This window comes from Mytilus edulis, chromosome 7, assembly GCF_963676685.1.
Source record: "Mytilus edulis chromosome 7, xbMytEdul2.2, whole genome shotgun sequence".
Classification (NCBI taxonomy): Eukaryota; Metazoa; Mollusca; class Bivalvia; order Mytilida; family Mytilidae; genus Mytilus; species Mytilus edulis.
The window spans coordinates 68104633-68126757 of record NC_092350.1 but is presented as its reverse complement, the minus strand read 5'-3'; the positions used below and the strand labels follow the sequence as shown (position 1 = coordinate 68126757).

The 22125-nt window shown below is 31.8% G+C and overlaps 1 protein-coding gene across 1 annotated transcript; it reads left to right on the top strand.

Moving 5' to 3' along the window:
* The first annotated feature begins 17151 nt into the window (after positions 1-17151).
* On the top strand, positions 17152-19008 carry LOC139483363 (uncharacterized). Its single transcript, XM_071267386.1, has 3 exons — positions 17152-17563; positions 18286-18343; positions 18899-19008. Exons 1-2 carry the CDS (start codon positions 17152-17154, stop codon positions 18327-18329), a joined length of 456 nt encoding a protein of 151 aa, XP_071123487.1. The 3' UTR covers positions 18330-18343; positions 18899-19008.
* The last annotated feature ends 3117 nt before the right edge of the window (positions 19009-22125 follow it).

The following is a 22125-nucleotide window of genomic DNA, read 5'->3' as shown; positions in this document are numbered from 1 at the left end:
ATATCTAGGTATAAATAAAAAAACTACTTACCATCATTTTTTCGGTGGTGTACAAGGTGAAATCATCCATAAATCAGTCTGACAACCTCTGGAATTGAGCTTCTAATTTGGGTCAAAATCTTTAATTGTTTTTACATAGGCGGTAATGGTAACGTTTTTTCCTGTAGCTCAGTCCATATCGTTAACTTGGATATGTATGATAGCTTGTTTCGAAGCTGTGACATTTTCACATATGTGGTTAAATTTTCGGGGTACGAAGTGAGATTACTTTTTCCGTAAATTAGCAAACCCCGAACATCCTGTTGTGATGCGGCTCCTTGTGGTAAAATATCCCCTTTTTAACACAATAAGTTTAATACTTTGAACACATTCAATAGCTCCATAGTTTTTACACATTTATTCTATGTTTCTCTACTTTCCTAATCACCACAAATAATTAAGTTCAGTCATTTGCTAAAAATAGAAACATGTCCAATATCACTACACAGAGATTTTTTCTTTACACGTGACTTTTGAGTTCCTCAGTTCAAGGCGCATTAGGGATGTTGTCCCAACTGTAGACTTATATATGATATTTTACAATTTACAGAAGAAAATGATATCACTGGTATATTATTACTCATTGATTTTGAGAAGGCCTTTGACTCTATATCATGGGCCTTTCTTTTTGAAACATTGAAACAAGTATTTTAATTTTGGAGACTCTATTATGAACTGGATAAAAACATTTTATAATGATATTACATCTACTGTCACCCAGAACTGCTGTCTGTCAGACTTTTTCCGTGTTGAGAGAGGCTGTAGACAGGGTGATCCTTTATCTCCTTACCTTTTCTTGCTATGTGCTGAAATATTAGACATTTTGGTAAGAGGTAGTGAGGAGATAAAGGGTATTACGATAGACGATTCAGAGTATATCTTGTCTCAATATGCAGACGACACATCACTGATTTTAGATGGGTCGCCTTCCTCGCTGGATGCATCTATCTGTATAGTACAGTTCTATGCTGAGATATCAGGACTGAAAATTAACTTAGAAAAAACAAACGTTATATGGATAGGTAGTAAAAAACATAGTCAAGACAAAATATGTGTAAAGTGGGGACTAAAATGGGGTTTCAGTACCTTCAAATTATTGGGTAACACTTTCTGTGTTGATTTAGATAGAATGTTAAATCTAAATTATGCTCCTCGAATACAAGAAATAGAAAAAAATATTACAAAAATGGTCAAAACAGTCACTTACCCCATTTGGTAAAATAACAATTATAAAGTCATTAATTATATCAAAATTTAATCATCTGTTCCTGCCTATCCCAGGACCAGTTGATAATATGCTAAGTCAACTTAATAGTAAAATTTATTCATTCATTAGGGATGATAAGCCTGACAAGATCAAGCGGGACCTTCTATGTCAGGAATACTTCCGAGGGGGCCTAAAAATGATTAATTTGAGAAATTGTATACAAGGTTTAAAACTAACTTGGGTTAGAAGATTATTAAAGTCAAAATCTAAGTGGATTCAATTATTTACCTCCACCCAAAATATAAATTTTACAGATTTGGCTTATTTTGGAATTACTAAAAAATCAAAAAACAAATTTTGGGATGAAGTTTTTCATGCCTGGAAAACTATGTCAAAACTCAGACATCCATTTTATTTTGAGGAAGTCATTTCTACATCTATATGGCATAACGAACATATCAAAATTGATAATATCAGCGTTAACTATAGATGGTTCGTTGTTTTTATTTGTTTGTTTTATTTGGAATCTATGTTATCTTTCAGATGGATGTATACCAGTGACCATCTTATGGTAATATCTAAGTCAAGATTCGATCTAACTAATACCAGTATGATTGCACATTTTACATTTCAGACTCTCTGTATGGATATAGGTATGTATGTTGACCTGTGTTTAAATAAATGTAAAGTTATAAGCTCTTTCCTTCTATTATTCGTTTTGTTCAATATTTCTCTTTTTTAAATATTTGTGTGTATACACGTAAAACACCATGAGCATATCTACATGTCTTCCTGTGTGCACCTTCTAAGTATATACAGCTAGATCCGCGTAAACATATGTACAGGTAACATACCGATATGTGTATAAGTGGCTTCAACAAGGCAAAGGTTAACTTCAAAGCTGAAAAAACATTAGCTTGCTGAATTATGTAGGTAAATATTACGTAAATTATTAACAATATGATGACCAATTAAACGCTATAGCAAGGGAACGAAATCACTAACAAAGATTGAAAAACAATGTATTTTTTTTAATCATTGTAAATCCAGAAATTATTGTGTGGTGTTTATTAATACGAATTAGGTGGATAAATATCGCAATTATCTTAAAGTAGTTTGTGTATATGTAATGCACTGATTTTTATGCAAGCATTCCTGAAATCGAGAAACTTAAACTTGAATTGAATATTCCATTCTTAAAAAATCGTATACTATATGCACGCCTAATTTATAAACGTTACGTCTTTCAAAAAAAATTAAAATCATATAAATACCGAGCTAAAAACGGAAAGTCCGTAATTCAATGCCAATAGTAAATGCTCAACCACAGCAAATGAATGGATAACAAATGTAATATTCCTAACTTAGTACAGAGCAACTGTATTCGTATTCAATGAACCAATAATCGAGTTTATCAATAAATATTATATTTCTCGAAAAAAAGTCTGTATACTACATTGTGTGACAAGGTACTTATAAGAGAGACAAACGATATCAGATGAACATTTAAATTCATAAGTTGATAGTAACTGACAACGCAATTGCTAACAATGGGAAAAAAGCAACACACACACAAAACATACAATAATAAACAAAACACACATGAAAAACTACAGACTGCCCAACACATACACCACAACACAATGGGGGTGATCGCATGTTCGATAGGCTTTTAAAGAGACTTGAGGAAATGACTTACATTCATCAAGCTTCTATATGCATATATCATTTATTATATTCGGTCGTCAATGGTTCGTACCGTGTCATTTGCATTACTAAATCGAGGTCAAAGATCAAGAATAAACATTCCTGAAGTTTTCAAGAATGCCCTTTGATTGTTCTTGACTGATTATTTCTTCCTAAAAACCATATATGACCATTACAAAATTTCGTAAAATTGAAAGAAAACAGCTCTATTAAAATTCGTATTGTTGTATCAATACCTACCTATGTATATGGCAAAAACAAAATTTCGTTTATAGGTGATTATTTTGTCATTTAAAACTGAAATTAATATGAAATTGGCCAGAAACCCGCCATCTATTAAATCGTTTGATGTTGCACTCATTAATAACATCTGATTACGGGGATCATATTATCTTCATTGTTTACATATTGCATTGATTGTTATTATTATCAGGTAAAAAAAGTGAACCATAGACCAAAAAAAGGTTTATTTAAGTGCTTAAAATTATATAGGGTGTTTTTTCGAAAGTGGAAACTGAAGACATGTTTGGAAATTTAATCTTGTTTAAATTCAAACTGTTTGCACCTGACGCTTTATAGTTAAAAATATTCCGCTATTTTGTTTCATGCTAGCAGACTTTTACATACCAATAGATCAAATATAATTATAAATTGATATTATGGAAGATTGATAACCTTTCATGAGCAACTTCAATCCCACCGTTTGAAGATGGTGATCTTACATTTAAGTGTGTTGTTTTGAAAATGTAAAATAATCTTGTTCCGGCACTTATTTCGTCATTCCATTCATATGTACAATCATATGGCAACCATTCTTTGTAAACCATATATAAATATATTTGAGTTTAAAGTGCATATAGGGAGTTTGTGCACAAAAGGAATTTATTGATGATCAACGCATTCAAAGAAAGTTAAATAACATGCATTTTAAACTCACCATTATAGGTCTGCTTTTAAGTTATCTCATTTTCAAATGTTTATTATCCTCATCATGCTCATAGCTAAACATAACATGAATGTATTTGTATGTCAACTTATATTACATACATACATATATACATACATACATACATTGTTGTACTTGCATTAATAAATAATATTCATCTATTGTTAATACAGTTGTCATTACAATAGGTAATAAAACTCTTTCAATGTATTTTAGACCTAACTGAGCAAAGACTGTATTGGATGAATAGATATGGTGATATAAAATCAGTTGGTGTGGATGGTTCTGATGTTAAAACAATCATTTCAAATTCTCATTATAGTTACTACTTTGCTTTATGTGTTATGGGTAGTTACATTTACTATGCTGACAACAACAATCAGTTAGTAATGAGAAATAAATCACAAGGATCCACACCGACAATTCTATATACAGACACCAACACCATTGGTAGCATATATGTGTTTAATTCAACAGGTATGTACACAACCTTGACATAATACTTACAAAAATGAGCATTTCCAGAAGTTGACGAATGCATACCTTTATAGTGATCACTTATTAATTATATTATACTTGACAAAGTAAAACAAACATATCACAAAGGAAAGTAGATTACATAGACGCTAACACAAGAAATACATGAACAACAGAAAAAGAAAATGTATAAACAACAACAAAAAATGGAACACAACGAACCAAAGAAAAATGAATAAGGGAGAACAAATGAATATATGTTTTAATGTTGTTGAAATAACTTTAACATGTGTAAAATGAGGTTGTTATATTATCATTTAAAGAAAATTTCTTATATCTAAACTAGTGGATCTAAAGGGACAAATAAAAGCAACAAAAGTATATCGCTGTTATAAAGTCATAAATCGATTGAGATAAAAACGTTCGTCCTGTTCATCATATCCGTTATAAATATTACGGATTTTAAAACTGATGATGACAAAACACAAAACACAAAAAAAGCTAGTTGAACAACATGAACAAACTTACCAATCACAAGTGTGTTGTGATATTTCATTATGTGATTTTATCTTGTCAGACAGTGTAAAACTATTAGTTGAATTATTACGGCATAAAATTATCTAATTTTAGTATTCATATTTTTTATATATTTTGGTGCATGATGTATTTGTAACTTTAGCTTTGCTAAATTTGTTTGTAATTTGTGCATTGCGATTTGTTTGTAACTTGTGCTGTGTGAATTGTTTGTAACTTGTGCATTGTAAATTGTTTGTAACTTTTGCATTGTGAAATGTTTGCTGCTTTTTTTAATATTATAATTTGTTTTCATTCATATTTTTGTATATGCATTTTTTCTTCCTTTGCTATCTACCTTACCATCTCTTCCTATTGATAAAACGGTGGTTCCATATTTTTACAGCATTGAGAGCATATATATATATATGCATTAAGTTTATTCTATATAAAGACATGCTGTTTTATAATTTGACCTCTAAATAATAATACAGTTGAAAGATGATTGTGCTTGTACGTTTTATAACGATTAGAAAGTATTTATACAGAGAATTAAACTAGTTTTATTAGCTTTTATTGACACACAACGATATTACTATGGTGTGCTACATGCGGTAAGTGACATAACATTTTAATTTTACTGATTATACTATTATAATGAGTTTGACTGTCCCTTTGGTATCTCTCGTCCCTCTTTTATCTTGTTTCTTTAGACCGTTTGTGCCACTCTCAATTTTTAACAGAATAATAATATTGTTTCAAAAAAAAAAAAAAAAGAAAATCACTTCATCTTTTTTTTATGAACAGTTATTAATTTATTGTTTTATAATTATTTCATATTTCAAGGATAGTAGTTTCGAGTCTTCAACCCAAAACAAACTAATGACAGATCTTTACTGGGCAAATTGCGACTATGATTGTACGGCGATCAATAATTCCGAAGTAATAGACAAGTACTTCAACCGCATCTTATCTGCGATTAAAAACAGAACTATATTAATTGTACTGTTGCTCTTTTATCCATGCAGAATGTAGATAAACTATTCAGAAAAGAAACAACGATAAAATATAAATACACATTGTGGCATGTTAAATTTAGGTCAAAATACACAATAAGACATGTAAAAGTTAGGTCAAGTCATCCGAAAATAGTTATAATGGCATATAAAGCGCTGCTTACAACTAGAATTTTCAACAAAATGCAGCAATCAACATAAGGTGATAACATTTCAATTACTCGTAATGACAGAAAATTACAATATTTCAATAAGCATTGAGATTTATGCATTACATTAATTTTCAAAGCAAGTATGTCAAAGACCTACAATATTGAATTAAGAACAAGTTGTATAATTGCCAATGAGACAACTCTTCGCAAAAGACTAAATGTAAGGTCCTATCGAATTTACAATGTTATTATTATACATACAGACAATTAGTTCATGCATTATATTGTTTTTCAACTATTGCGTTTGGTAACAATTTATTAATGAGAAATCTGTACAATCACATTAAAACAAAACAATATTTTCTATTGATGTTGCTGCATTGACGTTCACTGCATGTATTTTTAGAATAATACCGAACAATCACTGTATGCTTTGTTATCTAAAATCTAGACTTTGCATCATTGCTTCCAACATGAGATTTTAGGACATTGGGATTCAATTTATTCGGGGTAAGTACATTAACTAGTAGTTTGCTGTCAATAAAGATTGATTTGTTTAGTCTATCATTTTGATTCACTGCATAGTGTTGCATAGACAAACACTTTTTACTGATGCTTTGTTGTACACAACATAATTTTTTTTCTTTTACATCTTTTTTTTTACATAATAACACATTATGTGACATTCGAAATTATATCGTAGTATTGTTTATTTTAGATGATATCTTTTCCTTTGATATTTGGTGGACATCATTCTAACATGAATAATTGTCTGGTTTTATGTGCCTGCGTCGTTTTATATTGAATAAGTTTGAGCATCGATGAACAGAAATGTATTATCGAATTGCGCATTTGTTGAAAACGAATTGGTATCGTTAATGTAACTAGAGTTGACTAGATTTGATTAAAGGATACATTAAATTTTCAAAAAATCTGTTAAAGCTGTAGATGATTTAAACAAGCTTCAATGATTTTTTCAATAACTTTTAAGTATTGTTTTCTAGATGACTTAAATTCTTTTCTAATAAAGGAGTTTTACTACTAAAATAAAATAAAACTTCAATAACGATAAGTTAAATAAAACAACATTGAAATCGGCAGGTTTTAGATAGAAAAAACATATAAGAGCGACACACGTTCAAGCCAAACATGTCTTCATGTTTTGTTTTTGTTTGAGAGATATGGTTAATGTCGGATCTTAGATATTTTTTAAAGGTTGAAAAATTGAAAAAACACATTAAAAACGTCTATTATTTTTTGGAACATGCAGATGAATGCCAGTTATTTGTTTGCTGTCTTATTTTGAACTAACCCCATATATTTTGTCATTTAGAGTTTATAAAAATAATAAGTTTGGGTATGACTGTAACTGGAACAACTCTTCACCAGTACCCACATGACATAGACTCTAGACACGATAGGTTACCGGACGGTATTTCAGCTATTAGAAAAAGTCATACTGCAAAGTCAGCTAACGCATTGTTTTGTTAACGAATTAAATCAATGAACATGTAGTAGTTAAACTATATCGCACAAATCTTGGTTTCAGAAGCACAACGATTATAATTCTTTTGGAAGTGCAATATACCATTTCTCTTATACTTACACGATTTATCCCTTTCCTGGTATGTTGATTATTTTTATTTAATCAACGTGTGGATCGTTTGATCTCAGTTATTCATTGGTCAAAATTCGATTATGACGTCGAATTGTCTTGCTTTCCTCTGAATTTCCTATTGTGACGGCACGGGAAAAGACGACTTTGCCTGATGACGTCACATAGAACGAACACATCTTTTTGCAGATCATTTGAAAAGAAGTTTTGAATTTGTCTGCATATTGTTTAAAATCATTGGAGCAACAGATTCCACCACCAAATCTCGTGTAATACGATACATGTATGTATCCACTCTCGACAGATAAATTTTAAATATTTAAAACGTTAGGCGAGCCTCGCGTTTTAAATTCGAAAATTTAAATGTCTCGAGTGGATAAATATCGTATCACACTCGATGCAGTGGTAGAATCTTTATATACAGATCTGGAATTAAGGCCAATATTAAAACTATGCAACGAAAAAAAGAACAGAGATATGAACAATAACAGGACATCATGGGCCTTCAATACTCCATTTTCCTGGTTCGGGTTTTAAGCAAATTACATGTTCTTGCAAAGAACAAAATAGACGACATTAAAAAGACTAAAGTATTATTACACTACTTAAATTGCGTTCGAAATATTGAGGAAGTTGACATGAAATGACGTTTCGAAAACTACAGAATCGTTGTTCAAATTTGAATCAATGTTTTTTTACACAGGGCTTCTCTTCAACATGATCACATAACTTACAGTGAAAATATTAATTATGATTTTCTAACAGATTATCCAACCGGTTATAAGCAAGTAAGTTAAAGATTGAAGAACTACGACATTTTCACGAAAACAATGCTAGATATTAAATTGAAGTGGTTTTTCAAAATCAATAAATGATTATTGGGATCGTATCATACTTTTCCATTGAAAAACAATATTTCACTTACCGGTATCTGCAAACATGTTGAGAGGTATTTGCAGCAAATTCAAAACAGAAATACTAAAAGGTTTCAATCATAATCAATTGTCTATTTTTCGGCTTACGGAACGCTATATTTAATATACTGTGCATCAGGGTTTCCCCTGGGTCAATTATTTTTTTCGCCACCTCTTTCGCCAAAACAATATATTTTTCGCCACTTTATTATTTTTTTCGCCAAGTAACATAAATATATTTTTCCTGTTGTGCCCTTTTGTACTAAGAAGTAATTTTTACAACAAAACAAAAGTTTTTATCACTTGAAATTGATCCCTCATTTCATATGTAGTCATTACAATGAAGGGTTACTCTCATTTGAGGGGTTGTTCCAAGCCTTTTGGATAGATTTTTTCATATCGACAGTTTTCTTTTCTTGACCATCGTAAATGAAAAAGTTGAGACGTACAACTATGTTTGAAACACGTGCATGTGTTACTCAAACGACTTTATTAAAGTCAAAGGATAAAAGAATTAAAAATTTAAATCGGAGATTTTTCTTGCTTTTGAACAATTTTGTTCACAACAACAGCTTTCTTTTCAAAACTATCTTTAAAGGGAGAGATGTCAACATTTTGCTTCAAACACGTGCGTCGCAAAGATGTAAATAAATTTTGTATGGGATATTTATAGCGGAAGCCATTTGACCATATCATTTTGTGAACCAATACAATCAACACTTTTATTAATTAGTCCTTTGTTGTCGATAGCTATAAAATGCAGTCAGCTGATTATTGATTTTCTGTCTAAATCTTAATGAGGTCAAGGTTAATTCCGAGTATTGTCTGATCGGGTAAAGTCCGAGAAACTCGAAAAAAGGTAAATAAACAAGATGGAGGAAAATAAATCGTTTTATATATTTCTTTCGCCAAATTCTTTCGCAAATGACGAATTTTTATCGCCACAATTATTATTTTTTCGCAAATTGCGAAAATGGCGACCGCCAGCGGAAACCCTGCTGTGCATACCTTTTGTATGACATCATGCAGACTGTGATGTAGGTTTTAATTTGTCGTGATTCGTCGCTTTTTTTCCCTTTCGGTTTAAAAGTACTGTCCTTTTTTCGTTTTAACAACTGGAAAAAACCAATATTTGATTGCTTGTATTGAAATTTTGTCATGGTGAAATATAAAAGTTGCTTTAATCATTTTGTTCCCTCTACATATTCAAACTCAAGGCCCTATACGTCACGTTCTTCTTAAATTACCTTGCTATGTAACAGGTATTCATTATCTGGATATTGCAGGTATCAATATAACTAAAATAAGTAAAGGAACGTTCTAAATCTTCGAATCACCGATTTTGAATCAACCTTAAGCAAAATGATGGGCCAACGGAGATCTCCCTAGTTTTTGTTAGGGTATGCGATGTTCAGTCTTTAGTTTTTTATGTCGTATTGTGTGAAATGGTGACATTTTGGTAATTGGTAATTGGTAATCATAAGTTTTGGACGTTTTCGGAATCTTTCGCCGCTTTTTTTCCCTCCAAAAAATAAGAATAGACTACAATGACAATGTGTCTTTAATTATAAAATATAGACCGATGCACCTTTCACTTCTTTTTTCAGCAGATGACCGACAACTAGATTTTATAGGAACTGTGAGACTAGTCTTTCCCATTATTATGTAAAAGACAAGACCATTACATGTCTTCGATAATCAAATGTAAGAACGGAAGATCACGAAATATGCGGTTTGTTTGGTTAAAGATTTCACAGTTGATTTCACAAAATTAACAATATTCTTTAGAAGCCAGTGTCCCTAATATTTGATATTGATAGTGTGTTGGGCCAGCGCTATCTTTTAAAATATTTAATGCAAATTATTTTTCGTTATCTAACATGTCTAAGACCTGATTTTTTTTTAATTGTATTGGGTGGTTAAAGCTTCGATCGCACCACATATTCAATGCAGCGTGGAAGCGCCTAATAGCAACACTATGCGTACATTCAACGATTTTGCAACCTTTTACAAAAAGAATCATTTTCTTACGTCAATAACATTATGTTGTCATAATGACAGAGTATACACTGGGGATAAGTGTACCCACTTTCATATAACGAATATAGCAAATAAAGTACCAATTAATTGCATTATAATAAATAAAACAATATGTTTTCAGAAATTTGTAAAATTCTGACGAAATTACCTTAATTAAAGTATGAAAAGCTCAAAAAATTTAAGACAGACAAAGAGTTGCTTTGAACATGATATGTATTTTTTTTAAAGGTTTATTTATATTTTCAGATGTAGAACCTGTCACATCAGATCGCAACATGCTGATTGTCACACTATAGGATATTGAAAAATGCTCAGGATTTTTTATTTGTGAATAAAGGGACAAACTAACATAGTTTCGCAAAGAAATTAAACATTTTAGTCTGTATTTAGTTAGCCTGACTTGGAAGTAATATACCGTACTAGACTTAGAAGTAAAGTACCGTATTAGAGGATAAGTTTAATTTTAAAATTGAACAATGATGTGTCATTTATTATTTATAAACGTAAAGAAAAATAGCTGACGTTTAAAACAGATGGCTCAGATGTTCCAAACTATGTATTGATACTTCATGTAATTTTGGGGTTACTTTATATATAATGATTTAATACCCTCGTTACTTATCTTGACAGACGCAAACTTTGAATAATGATTGAGGCAGAGATATAAAATAAAATTAGATATAAATGCAGTTTCATATGATCAAGTAATTTCAAAACGTTATTTGGAATATAAGCGTGAGTTCGTTCAAATTACTATGGATTCATGTATTTTCGTTTTTATCGATTTACGTGGTTTGTGGAAAACTTGCAAACTTGGAAAATTCAATTTCGTGGTTTAAGCAAAGTCTGCCTAATATTTGTAATGTGTTTGACCTTAAAATTCGTAATTCCTCGGTGCCCAAGAAAATTAAAATCAAACGAATATTAATAAATCCATATTACTCCTTATTATTCGACGCAGTCCATACAGTTCAAAAACATTAGTTCGAACATATGTTTTTCTCAAGAAGAGTGAATTTCTTAAAATATAGATTATGATGCAAAATTTAAAGATCCAACTGTTCTCAACAACAACCTCAAATACATTAACCTTTTTGATCTATATGCACGAAATATGCTGCCTCCTTTGAACAAAGCTAAATGTATGGCTTTGTTCTCTAAACAACGAAAATCAAAAACAACATCAGCTATACTAGTTCGTCTTTTTATTTCAATAAACACCAGCATACGACGAATACCAAAGCAGAACAGATAAAAGGTGTATAAGGATATGTTAAAACCAATCACAACCATGTCATTAATGTTATTAACTGATATTTTGATAAATGCAACAACCTATTGATATCAAATAAACTAATATTGTATACAACCCTTTTTTAAATCATTGCATAATAAAACTTGAATAACAACTTTACAACTTATTTTTTTATTAATTTGCTGACCAGCTAGCAAATAAAGGCAACAGTAGTATACCGCTGTTCAAAACTCATAAATCCATGGACAAAAAACAAAATCGGGGTAACAAACTAAAACTGAGGGAAACGCATAAATATAAGAGGAGAACAACGACACAACACTACAATGTAACTAACACACACAGAAACGGACCAAGCATCAGACAAAATCCCACGAGAATAACAAATATAACATCAAAACCAAATACATGAATTTGGGATAGACAAGTACCGTGACACGTCTTATCGCAATGTCAATTTACACTCAAAAATAAGAGAAAACAAACGACGCAACGTTAAATTGTAACACACACAGAAACGAACTATAATATAACAATGACCATATTCCTGACTTGGTACAGGACATTTTTAAAGGAAAAAATGGTGGATTGAACCTGGTTTTGTGGCATGCCAAACCTCGCACTTTAATGGCAATGTTAAATATAACATAGAAATAACAACATAATATTACAGGACTACAATTCAAATAAATAGGAAAACGTATTAGACAAAGAAACACATGATTAATGAATAACAAAAAGCATCAGGTTTAAAATTTAATACGCCAAAAATGCGCCTCGTCCACACAAGACTCACCAGTGACGCCCAAATATAAAAGATCGAAAGCGAAAAAAAGTACAAAGTTGTACAGCACTGAAGATCAAAAGTTGAAAAAGGTTGTGTCAAATACGGCTAAGTTTTTAACAAGACACTTTAAGTTAATTTGTCTTATGTATCTATGGTAATTCGTTGCCTGTCGAACTGTTGTCGTGTATATCTCCGTGATCTGGTGGAGTTGAAACATATTACCTCTATTACTGGAAATTTGTATGAAGCTGAGCAGTTGTTTTAAAACATTTCAGGAACATTTTGATGTTTGTTGTAATCTTTTTAGTCCACTTAACTATTGATAGAATACACACTTGTGATGGTGACTCATACCCTTTAGGGCGATCTGTCATTTGTTGTTGTCTTAACGGTGGTATTCAAGAAAAATGCGGTTCCAATATCCTCGCTCACTAAATAATTTGAATCGGATGACTATGTCGAACTTATCTATTCCATCCAACTTTAGATTAAAGAATCAATAAAGTCTGCCCCTCATACTGTCTTACTTCTATACATTGACTATAAAGAGCCCGTAATTTAGTGGTTGTTGTTTGTTTATGTTTAACATATTTGTTTTTCGTTCATTTTATATAATTATATAAAAAGGCCGTTAGTTTTCTCGTTTGGAATGTTTAAATTGTCATTTCGGGGCCTTTTATAGATGACTATGCGGTATGGGTTTTGCTCATTGTTGAAGGCCGTACGGTGACATATAGTTGTAAGTTCCTGTGTCAAGTTAGTCTCTTTTTGAAAGTTGTCTCATTAGCAATCATACAGCATCTTCTGTTTTTATATATATAAGGGTCTGCTGACAATTAAATAATAACGGTAGTCAATGACCATAATGGATGGTATTTTAACGTTTAAGGTTTTTACAGCTAGTAAAGAAAGACCAGGATGATTCTATCTATAAACATGTGTCATCTCTGAGGACGTTTGAATTAATGATATAAAGACAGTATACGTCTACAGGAAAATACAAATATTCATTTACAAAATCACGATTCAATTTGCATGTTAAAACTATGTAAGTATAAGAATAAACGTAGACGAGAGTGTAGTATTTATGAAAATATCCCATAACTTTAAGCACTGTAGTGTAATTACAAAATGAATATATATATATATTTATATTAAGATCCATTTTGTTACATCTTGTGATCAATTTTATTTGGCATTCGCCAATGGCAGTCAGCAGGGTTTAAGAACATCAGTTGTTCGACCTGTTAGTCAAATGCGTTTTGTTTAAATATACTTTTTCACTTTTTTGGTCTTTTGGAAAATGTTGTTTGTGTTGTTTTTAGACCCCTCATACAACGAAATTTGTTATACATGCACACGTATAAAAATTGCGGTTTTTATCCAACGCAATAATAGGTTTGAACGTAGTTTTCAATTTAGACTTGTATATATATATATAAAAGTACATTTTATATGATTTCTAACAATCCACCAGAGGCCAAATGACATGGATGTGAACTCTTTAGTTCACTGTACAGCCTTCATGAAAGAGCAAAGTCAATTCAAATGTATCATTTGAAATTACAGTATGTTGTTTTTAGAGACACAAAACATACTTAGTTGTAATTGTGTACTCTTAGAAAATTTTGTATGTAAATGTTCCAGAAAGGTTATTAATGTTATAAAGGTTAAACATGTCGGAAATGATATACATTTTCAGGAAGATTGTACATTTCATTGATATATAAATTTAAGAAATACTTTCTATATATCTGATTGCCTTAAAGGAAGTAGGACATATATTATTAATTGATGCTAATACTACAAAATCCCCAGCAAACTTTCCTTTCAAGTTTATTAGATGTAATATGCGGAAAATTACATCTTCCCTTTAAATTTTATGAAAAAAGAAGTGCACAAATAAAATATAGATATGATTGCTTTACCATTTTAGTTATCTTACACAATTTCTTTGAATCAAAATATTAAAAAAATAACTTAAATAAAATATATATCTTTATATATACATGTGTAATCAATATCGCGTGTATTAGAAAATCATGTTGTAGTAAAAATTAAAATAGATCCTTAGTACTGATTTAATATCCAATATACGATTTATATATGCTGTGTGCAAGAAGTAAGTTTGTACAAATTATAATTTATTGACACAAAACTTTCTGCACCAGGTGATAAGAGTTTATCTCTTTAAATGTACAAGTTTAACGTTTAAATTAAAATGTGTATACTTCGACCTTACATTTAGTGTTAGTTTCCTTGTCCTCAAACTGAAAATAAGGATACACGAATGGTTTAAATTTTAAATTACATTTTCTCCTGATACCAAAATCATATTCATAAAAAGTTTTTGTTGTTTTTCTAATGCATTTTGTTTGTTTTTATTCTCAGTATTATTCTGTATAATATAGTCACGAACATACGATATAAAAATGCAAAACAAAAGACTGTGTGTTTCCATCATCCATTAGTGTTAAGCGGTTCATAAATCACTGATAACTGGTACATTAAACATATGCATATTTTATTAATCAAGAGATATATAAAAATTGTTTAGACGTACTAATGTTCCAGGCAAATTTACCTTAAAATGTACTTAGCTTTTTTTTTAGGTTCATTCTGATCATAGAACGTATAACATTTTTTTCTTGTTCTACATTCCTGGCATTGGAACGTTTTGGTCAGACCGTTCCTTTGGACGCATGGTTTTGTAGTATTATTTTGATTTATCAAGAATACTTGGCAATACAAGAAAAGTTTTCAAATCTATCGTCGATAGGGATTTTCATTTTGACCATGGTGTGTATTTTATCAAAAAAAAACATATACATTATAGCACAATAGGTGACTGTTAGTCAAAAGCAAATTGAATGTTAGTTCATAAAAGAACTTGTTTTGAACTACATATTTCCCATTAAACAGTTCATGTATTAATTCATATGTAAAATGTAGAACTTCTCTTCCTAAATAACACGACATGGTGATGTCTAAATTAATTTAAAAAGATATGTCAGCTATGGGATATTCATAATTAATATAAAAGACAAGTACAACTCTCTAGCGGCAAAGGAAATACTAAAAATGGTTCCTTGCCATGTTCAAGTATGCAAAGCAATTTGATTGGTTGTTGAGATAGATATCTGAATATATATATAAGTGACGATATGTATCTGGATTACTGTGTGCAAACTACCCCTTACAACAGCGCCATCTCTGTAAGTTAATTATATAATACTCGATCGAAGAATTCAACTAGAGAAAAATACTCAACGAGTAATCAAACAACGCATTAATTTACTAATGCGCGTAGCGCATTAGTCAATTACTAGTGTTGTTCGGTCACGAGTTGAATATTTTTTTGTGAAATCTTTGATTGATTATTCTTTTTATTCAAAACATTGGTATATAGCTTTTTTGATGAACTTAATGTGGAAAAAATGAAAGGAACAATATCTTTTTCTACGCATTTACAATTTTTTTTTGATCCGACGTTATCGGCGTATTGACAACGCCTATTGTTGTATGACGTCAATGGAGTGACATAACCATGTTTATTTCACATGTGAAATTATCGGATTTTATAGCACTATCATTTGTTGAGCTCGAAAAGCAAATACCTAGTTTAGGTAATTTAAAGTTTGTCCACGCAGACATAAAACAAACTCTATTTTGTAACTGGAAGTCAAAATTCGAGTTCTTACTTTATTCATATGACAATACCTGATTTGTATTTAAATTTTTTTTACACGATAACAGTTGCCGATGTTATGTCAAAATAACAATATTTCTCATGGCTAACATTCTATGTAAATAGATTTGTAAGTAAACAACATTGAAAACCATAGTTGTCTAGTAGGAAATATTTGAATATTGTATTTTATGTATTGTCACCTAGAATTAATCGAGTTATCTTTCGTTGTATTGATTATTTGTATTTGTATTCCAGGGTAATTTCTTATATAACACAATCAAACGAATCCATTGATCCTGAGGTGTTTATTTTAATATACGACCAAAACAATGCGGTTGCAAAGAAGTTTGACTATGTTTGTTTATGTTTTGTATTCAAAATGTGTTACAAGATTCGAGAATGGTAATAAATGTAGAAAAAATCGCTACTCAGATTTATACTCGATGGAAAACATAAAAATTAAAAATCTCGCTGTTAAAGTACAAACTGTTCACGTTCACAAGCTTAATAATTTATCTCTGAACTAGTTCAGTGTAGTAATGACATAGCAATGAAAGTTTAAAATTATCATGAAATTAAAAAATTGTAAATGTTATTTGAAAGTTCAAGATTTAGCATCACTGGAGAGACATTGATTGTCGAAATGCGCATCTAGTGAGGAAACATCGGTTCTGTTTATGTTATTTATCGCTGAAAAAGAAAATGAAAATTAGACATTTCTCACACATTTTTTAAACCTGATCATATTAATCAGTAATTCATTCTACTTCATTTTATAGATATGAAAGGACAATGAAAATAGAGATTCGATTGTGTGTATGTGTTGCCCTGGCAACAGTATGCATTGTTGGCGTAAGATCAGCAGGTAGTTATGGAGGAAGAAGTTATGGCGGAGGAAGTTATGGCGGTGGAGGTTATGGAAGAGGTGTTTATGGACGTACTGCAGCATACGGCGGAGGTGGATATGGCAGTTACGGAAAAGGCGGTGGTTATCGTCCTACTAGTCATGGGGGTGGTTCCTTGTATTACCCTTATTACTACCCGGTACCCTACTTTGTAGGTGGAGGACGACGAAGGGGAGGAAATGTGAGAGTAACTCCTGCCATAATTGCAAGAACAGGAGGAGGACGCAGAGGAGGTGGAGGTGGTGGAGGTCTTTTCAGAGGTGGCGGTGGTGGATTCGGAGGAATTTTTAGTTTGATCAGTAAGTTTCATTACACGTATATATTTAATATTTATCCTATCAGGGTTCAAAATATGGTTTACAGAAAAGAGAAAAAGGGGGGTGGGAATAGATAAAGAAAAGAGAAAATGGTTCTTCAAAGTAATTAAACAATTAAAGGAATGAAGAAACTGCGCCAATTATTCAGACCCTCAGACATTCAGGATTAAATAGACATTATATTTTATATAGGAACAGCTGTATGTTTGTACTAGACGGGTAACCGCTTACGCTTACCCTTACGGAGCACCTCATATCACACACATGTTTTGTTGGGGTTCATATTGCCATGTCATTGTTAATTTTTTTTATTTATGATTGAATATCCCTTTGGTATCTTTATTCATTATATTGAGTTAAAAACTGAAGTACACGATAACTTGGTTGAAGTGTCATTATAAGCGAATGTTTGAATAAAACTAAATATGCAATAATCGTATGAATATCAGCAAGTCGAACTCTTTGAATGAGTTAACATAAGTAAACATTAAAAAATAGTAACTTTGAAAAATAAGTATTAGCAAAAAAAGGGGACGGGGTCTACTCTCAAAGCGCCGTTGGTTCTTATGTGAAGATTTGTGGTCACTGTATTCACATATATCTAATAAAAAAAAATATATAGAATGTACATTTTGTACTTCAATATTGTAGAAGTACAATCACACAGGGAAAATCATAACTTTACATTGTATTTTTTTTTTCAGTCATGCTTTTCTTCCTTCAATTTATTCTTGGTCTCATAGGATAGACTGCAGAAATCAGGTATTTATCATAAAATAAATATTCTGAAATGTATTGACACTTTTAGTATTACTTATATATAGAAACAAACATATTTGGAATAATATTAAAGATGATTATGACATTCGTTCATTTTTCCGCTCATCTATGTTATATTCTCAATTGTTAAATGACATCATTTACTTTTAGACTTATCTATACTTTTTATGAATGAGCCTAGAGGTCAATCGGATTATAAGTAAGGCAATTTCATCTTATTTTAGATTTAAAAGACACAGAACGGAATTAACAAATTATTGCCGGGAAAAAGCAAGATTAAAAAAAAATACTGGAAGTCAAAACAGGCTAATATAAATATATGTTTATTAAAAAACTTAAGTATTAAATAGTAAGATTTGTGTATTAAGTATTACACAAATTTCATATTGAATTCATGATTGTGAAGTATTGCAATCTAATTTGGATAAACGGGAAGTTGATGACTTGCTAAAATATTGTTATGTCTAAGCTTTTCATATTTGGCAATAAACCAAATATATGCACTTATATATGTATCTTTTCTGTTTCTATTCACAGCCGGAAACAAATCTAAGGGAAGTAATCATGGTAATGCTATATATGGAGCACACAAGTTACAGTCGTTGGGTACACACCACGCACATGAAATACGGATGAATATGCATACCTTTTACATGAACAAATCATTTAGAAATGACAATTATCATGACGGGGACACGAGATGATACGTTTTAGTAATTACCAATCAATCGGTTATATATTTTTATAAGGGTTAATATAAAAATAAACAATTAGAGTTGTCTTTCGTTGATTATTAATCTATTCATAAACATTACAATATGTATTACATTAATATGTAAAGCCTCGGTCACACCTTACCGGATAGCTCGAACGGACGTCTAACGGATAACTTTTTTTTCAATCCGTTCATGTCCGTTAGACGTCCATTCTTATCCGTTAGACGTTCGTCCATATCCGTTGCATGTCCGTTAAGCGTACGTTTTATCCGTCGACGTCCGTTCTGTCCGGTGGAAACTCTTGAGCATGTTCAAAACTTTGAACGGACGTCCAACGGATAAAATGTCCGTTAGTCGTCCGTTTTGTACGGTATTCGTCCGTTTCGTTTCCGTTTTGGATCCGTTACGTGTCCGTTATACATCCGTTGAAGGTCTGTAGGATAAATTCACCAACGGACTTCAACCGGATAAAACGGATGTTTAACGAATGAGAAACGGACGTCTACCGGACGTATAACGGATCAAACGGATGATGAACGGATTTGAAACGGATAAATGCTAATTGAAAATTTTGCGTCAGAAATGCCAATTATTGGTATGTCAGATTTCTTAAGGTTCATGAATTCTTTTTATTCATAATCAATCTTATAGAGTAAGGGCACGTCTTCACAATCAAGCAGCTTTTATTCAGGCCAGACACTGCCCTTTGGTGGCATTTTGAAGAACAAACCAAAACCAGTTACACAGAAACATTTGAATATTTATGCGATTTACATGTATTATTATTGAAACCTTTAATTTTTCCGTATATCTTGTTCATTCGTTTTATCCGGTACGCTTCCGTTAGGTGTTCGTTTTATGCAGTACTCGTCCGTTGGATGTACGTTCGACATCCGTTTTGTCCGGTACGTTTCCGTTTCTCGTACGTTGCATATCCGGTGTGTGTCTGTTATGCATTCGTAACACGTCCATTTTATTCGGTCAGTACATTAACGGACTCCCAACAGATAGCAATTTTGTCAACGGACAACTTTTATTTTCATCCGTTAGGCGTCCGTTCGTGCTATCCGGTAAGGTATGACCGAGGCTTAAGCAACATGACCCCACCATATGAACATGTAACTTACTATATAAGTTACACATGGCAATATATATTAGTTACAAGCCACCTTCTGCTAGCTACATGTCGTCGGTTGATGTGAACATAACCTCACCGTATATTAGTTACAGGCCTTCATCTGTTACTAACATAATACGTCGGTTTTATCGCTTGAGGAAAAATACATGTGCTTTATGTTCGTAAAAGAGGGACGAAAGATACCAAAGGGACAGTCAAACTCATAAATATAAAATAAACGCCATGGCTAAAAATGAAAAAGACAAAAAGACAAACAATAGTACACATGACACAACATAGAAAACTAAAGAATAAACAACAAGAACCCCACCAAAAACTAGGGGTGATCCCAGCTGCTCCGGAAGGGTAAGCAGATCCTGCTCTTTATGTGGCCATGCACCCGTCGTGTTGCTTATGTGATAACAAATCCGGTAAATAGTCTAATTTGGTAGGTCACGTTCATGAAAGGGACGGGGATTGTATTTACGACGTAAGTAGCATATCCGATAACATATGTGAAACGGTTATTCCATAGCAGTCAACCAACTCGTGATGGCGTCCGTAAAATTTACGAAGAGATGATTTCAACTTCACGATTTGGAACTCTTGGTTTAATAGCTTCCTTGTTAGCAACAACCCTCTATCAAGAAAATAATGATAGGAAATGCAAGTACGGGAATATCGTATCAATTGGGAGATATATACCATGTAGGCAAGTGCTGCTGGAATGTTGCTACTTAGAAATGGAAAGATCACAATTGGAAAGCTGAAATCATCTCTTTTGTCGTAAAGTTTTGTTTTCAACCGACCCTCATTTTCAATTTCTAGATGTAAGTCAATATAAAAGGCCGACTTAACTGTATCTGTAGTATCCTTTATCCCTAGTTCGATGGGATAGATGCGTTCCACATAGTCACCAAATTTTGAATTATTTAGTGAAAGAACAGCATCTATATAGCGGAAAGTAGATTTAAAGGATATTGCTAACTTCTTGTCTTTCTTCATAAGAAGTTCCTGCATGAATTCAGCCTCATAATAATAACGAAACAAGTCGGCAAGTAGAGGGGCACAGTTTGTTCCCATTCGAATACCGACAGTCTGTTGAAAAACACGTCCGAAACAAATATGTTGTCAATCAAGAAATCAAGCATCTTGATAATATCTGTTTCAGAGAATTTTCGTTTGAATCAGAGTGATCCTTTACAAAATAGGATTTATCTCTCCCTAAGACAAGATACTTGTATCTACGTTGGCCATTCTTTTTTATGAAGCAAAGCAATACCAACTCTTTCAATTTGTCTTTTAGTTTGGAATGTGGAATACTTGTGTAAAGAGTAGAAAAGTAAAATATGTTAATACGGTAACAAGATGAAAGAGAGTTAGATTGCATGTACTCTAAAAGATCTTTGAATCTTTTAAGTATCCAAATCTGATTCACGCCACTCTAAAATAGGCAGTTTCACAATAATTTTGAAGCCCGCCTTTGATTGCTGATAATATAGATGTTAATAATTTAGAAAGAGGTTTCGTGGAGCACATGGAAGACCAAGCAATATACCGTTGTTTGTAAGGACACGTATGTAGTTTAGGTATCTTATACAGTGATAGAAGATCCAGTTCTTCATCTTTGGTTCAAAATCCAAAGGAACATAGAACAGACCTATGATTAACCAGGATTTCCTCTTTGGTAAGTGTCGTGAGGGTATATGTTGAGTTTCCAAGTGAATTGTCAATACCGAATTCGTTTATCAAGCAGTTAATGTAATGAGTTTTACACGCAAACACGATGTTATTTGGGGCTTTATATGCGGGGACAACAACATATTTGTACATGTTGTAATGGAGGTAGGATAGGTGTTTTGCAACATTTGGGTCTTTAAAGATTGACGTAGCATGGGCATTGATAGACCCATTCAGTTTCTTAATTCTGA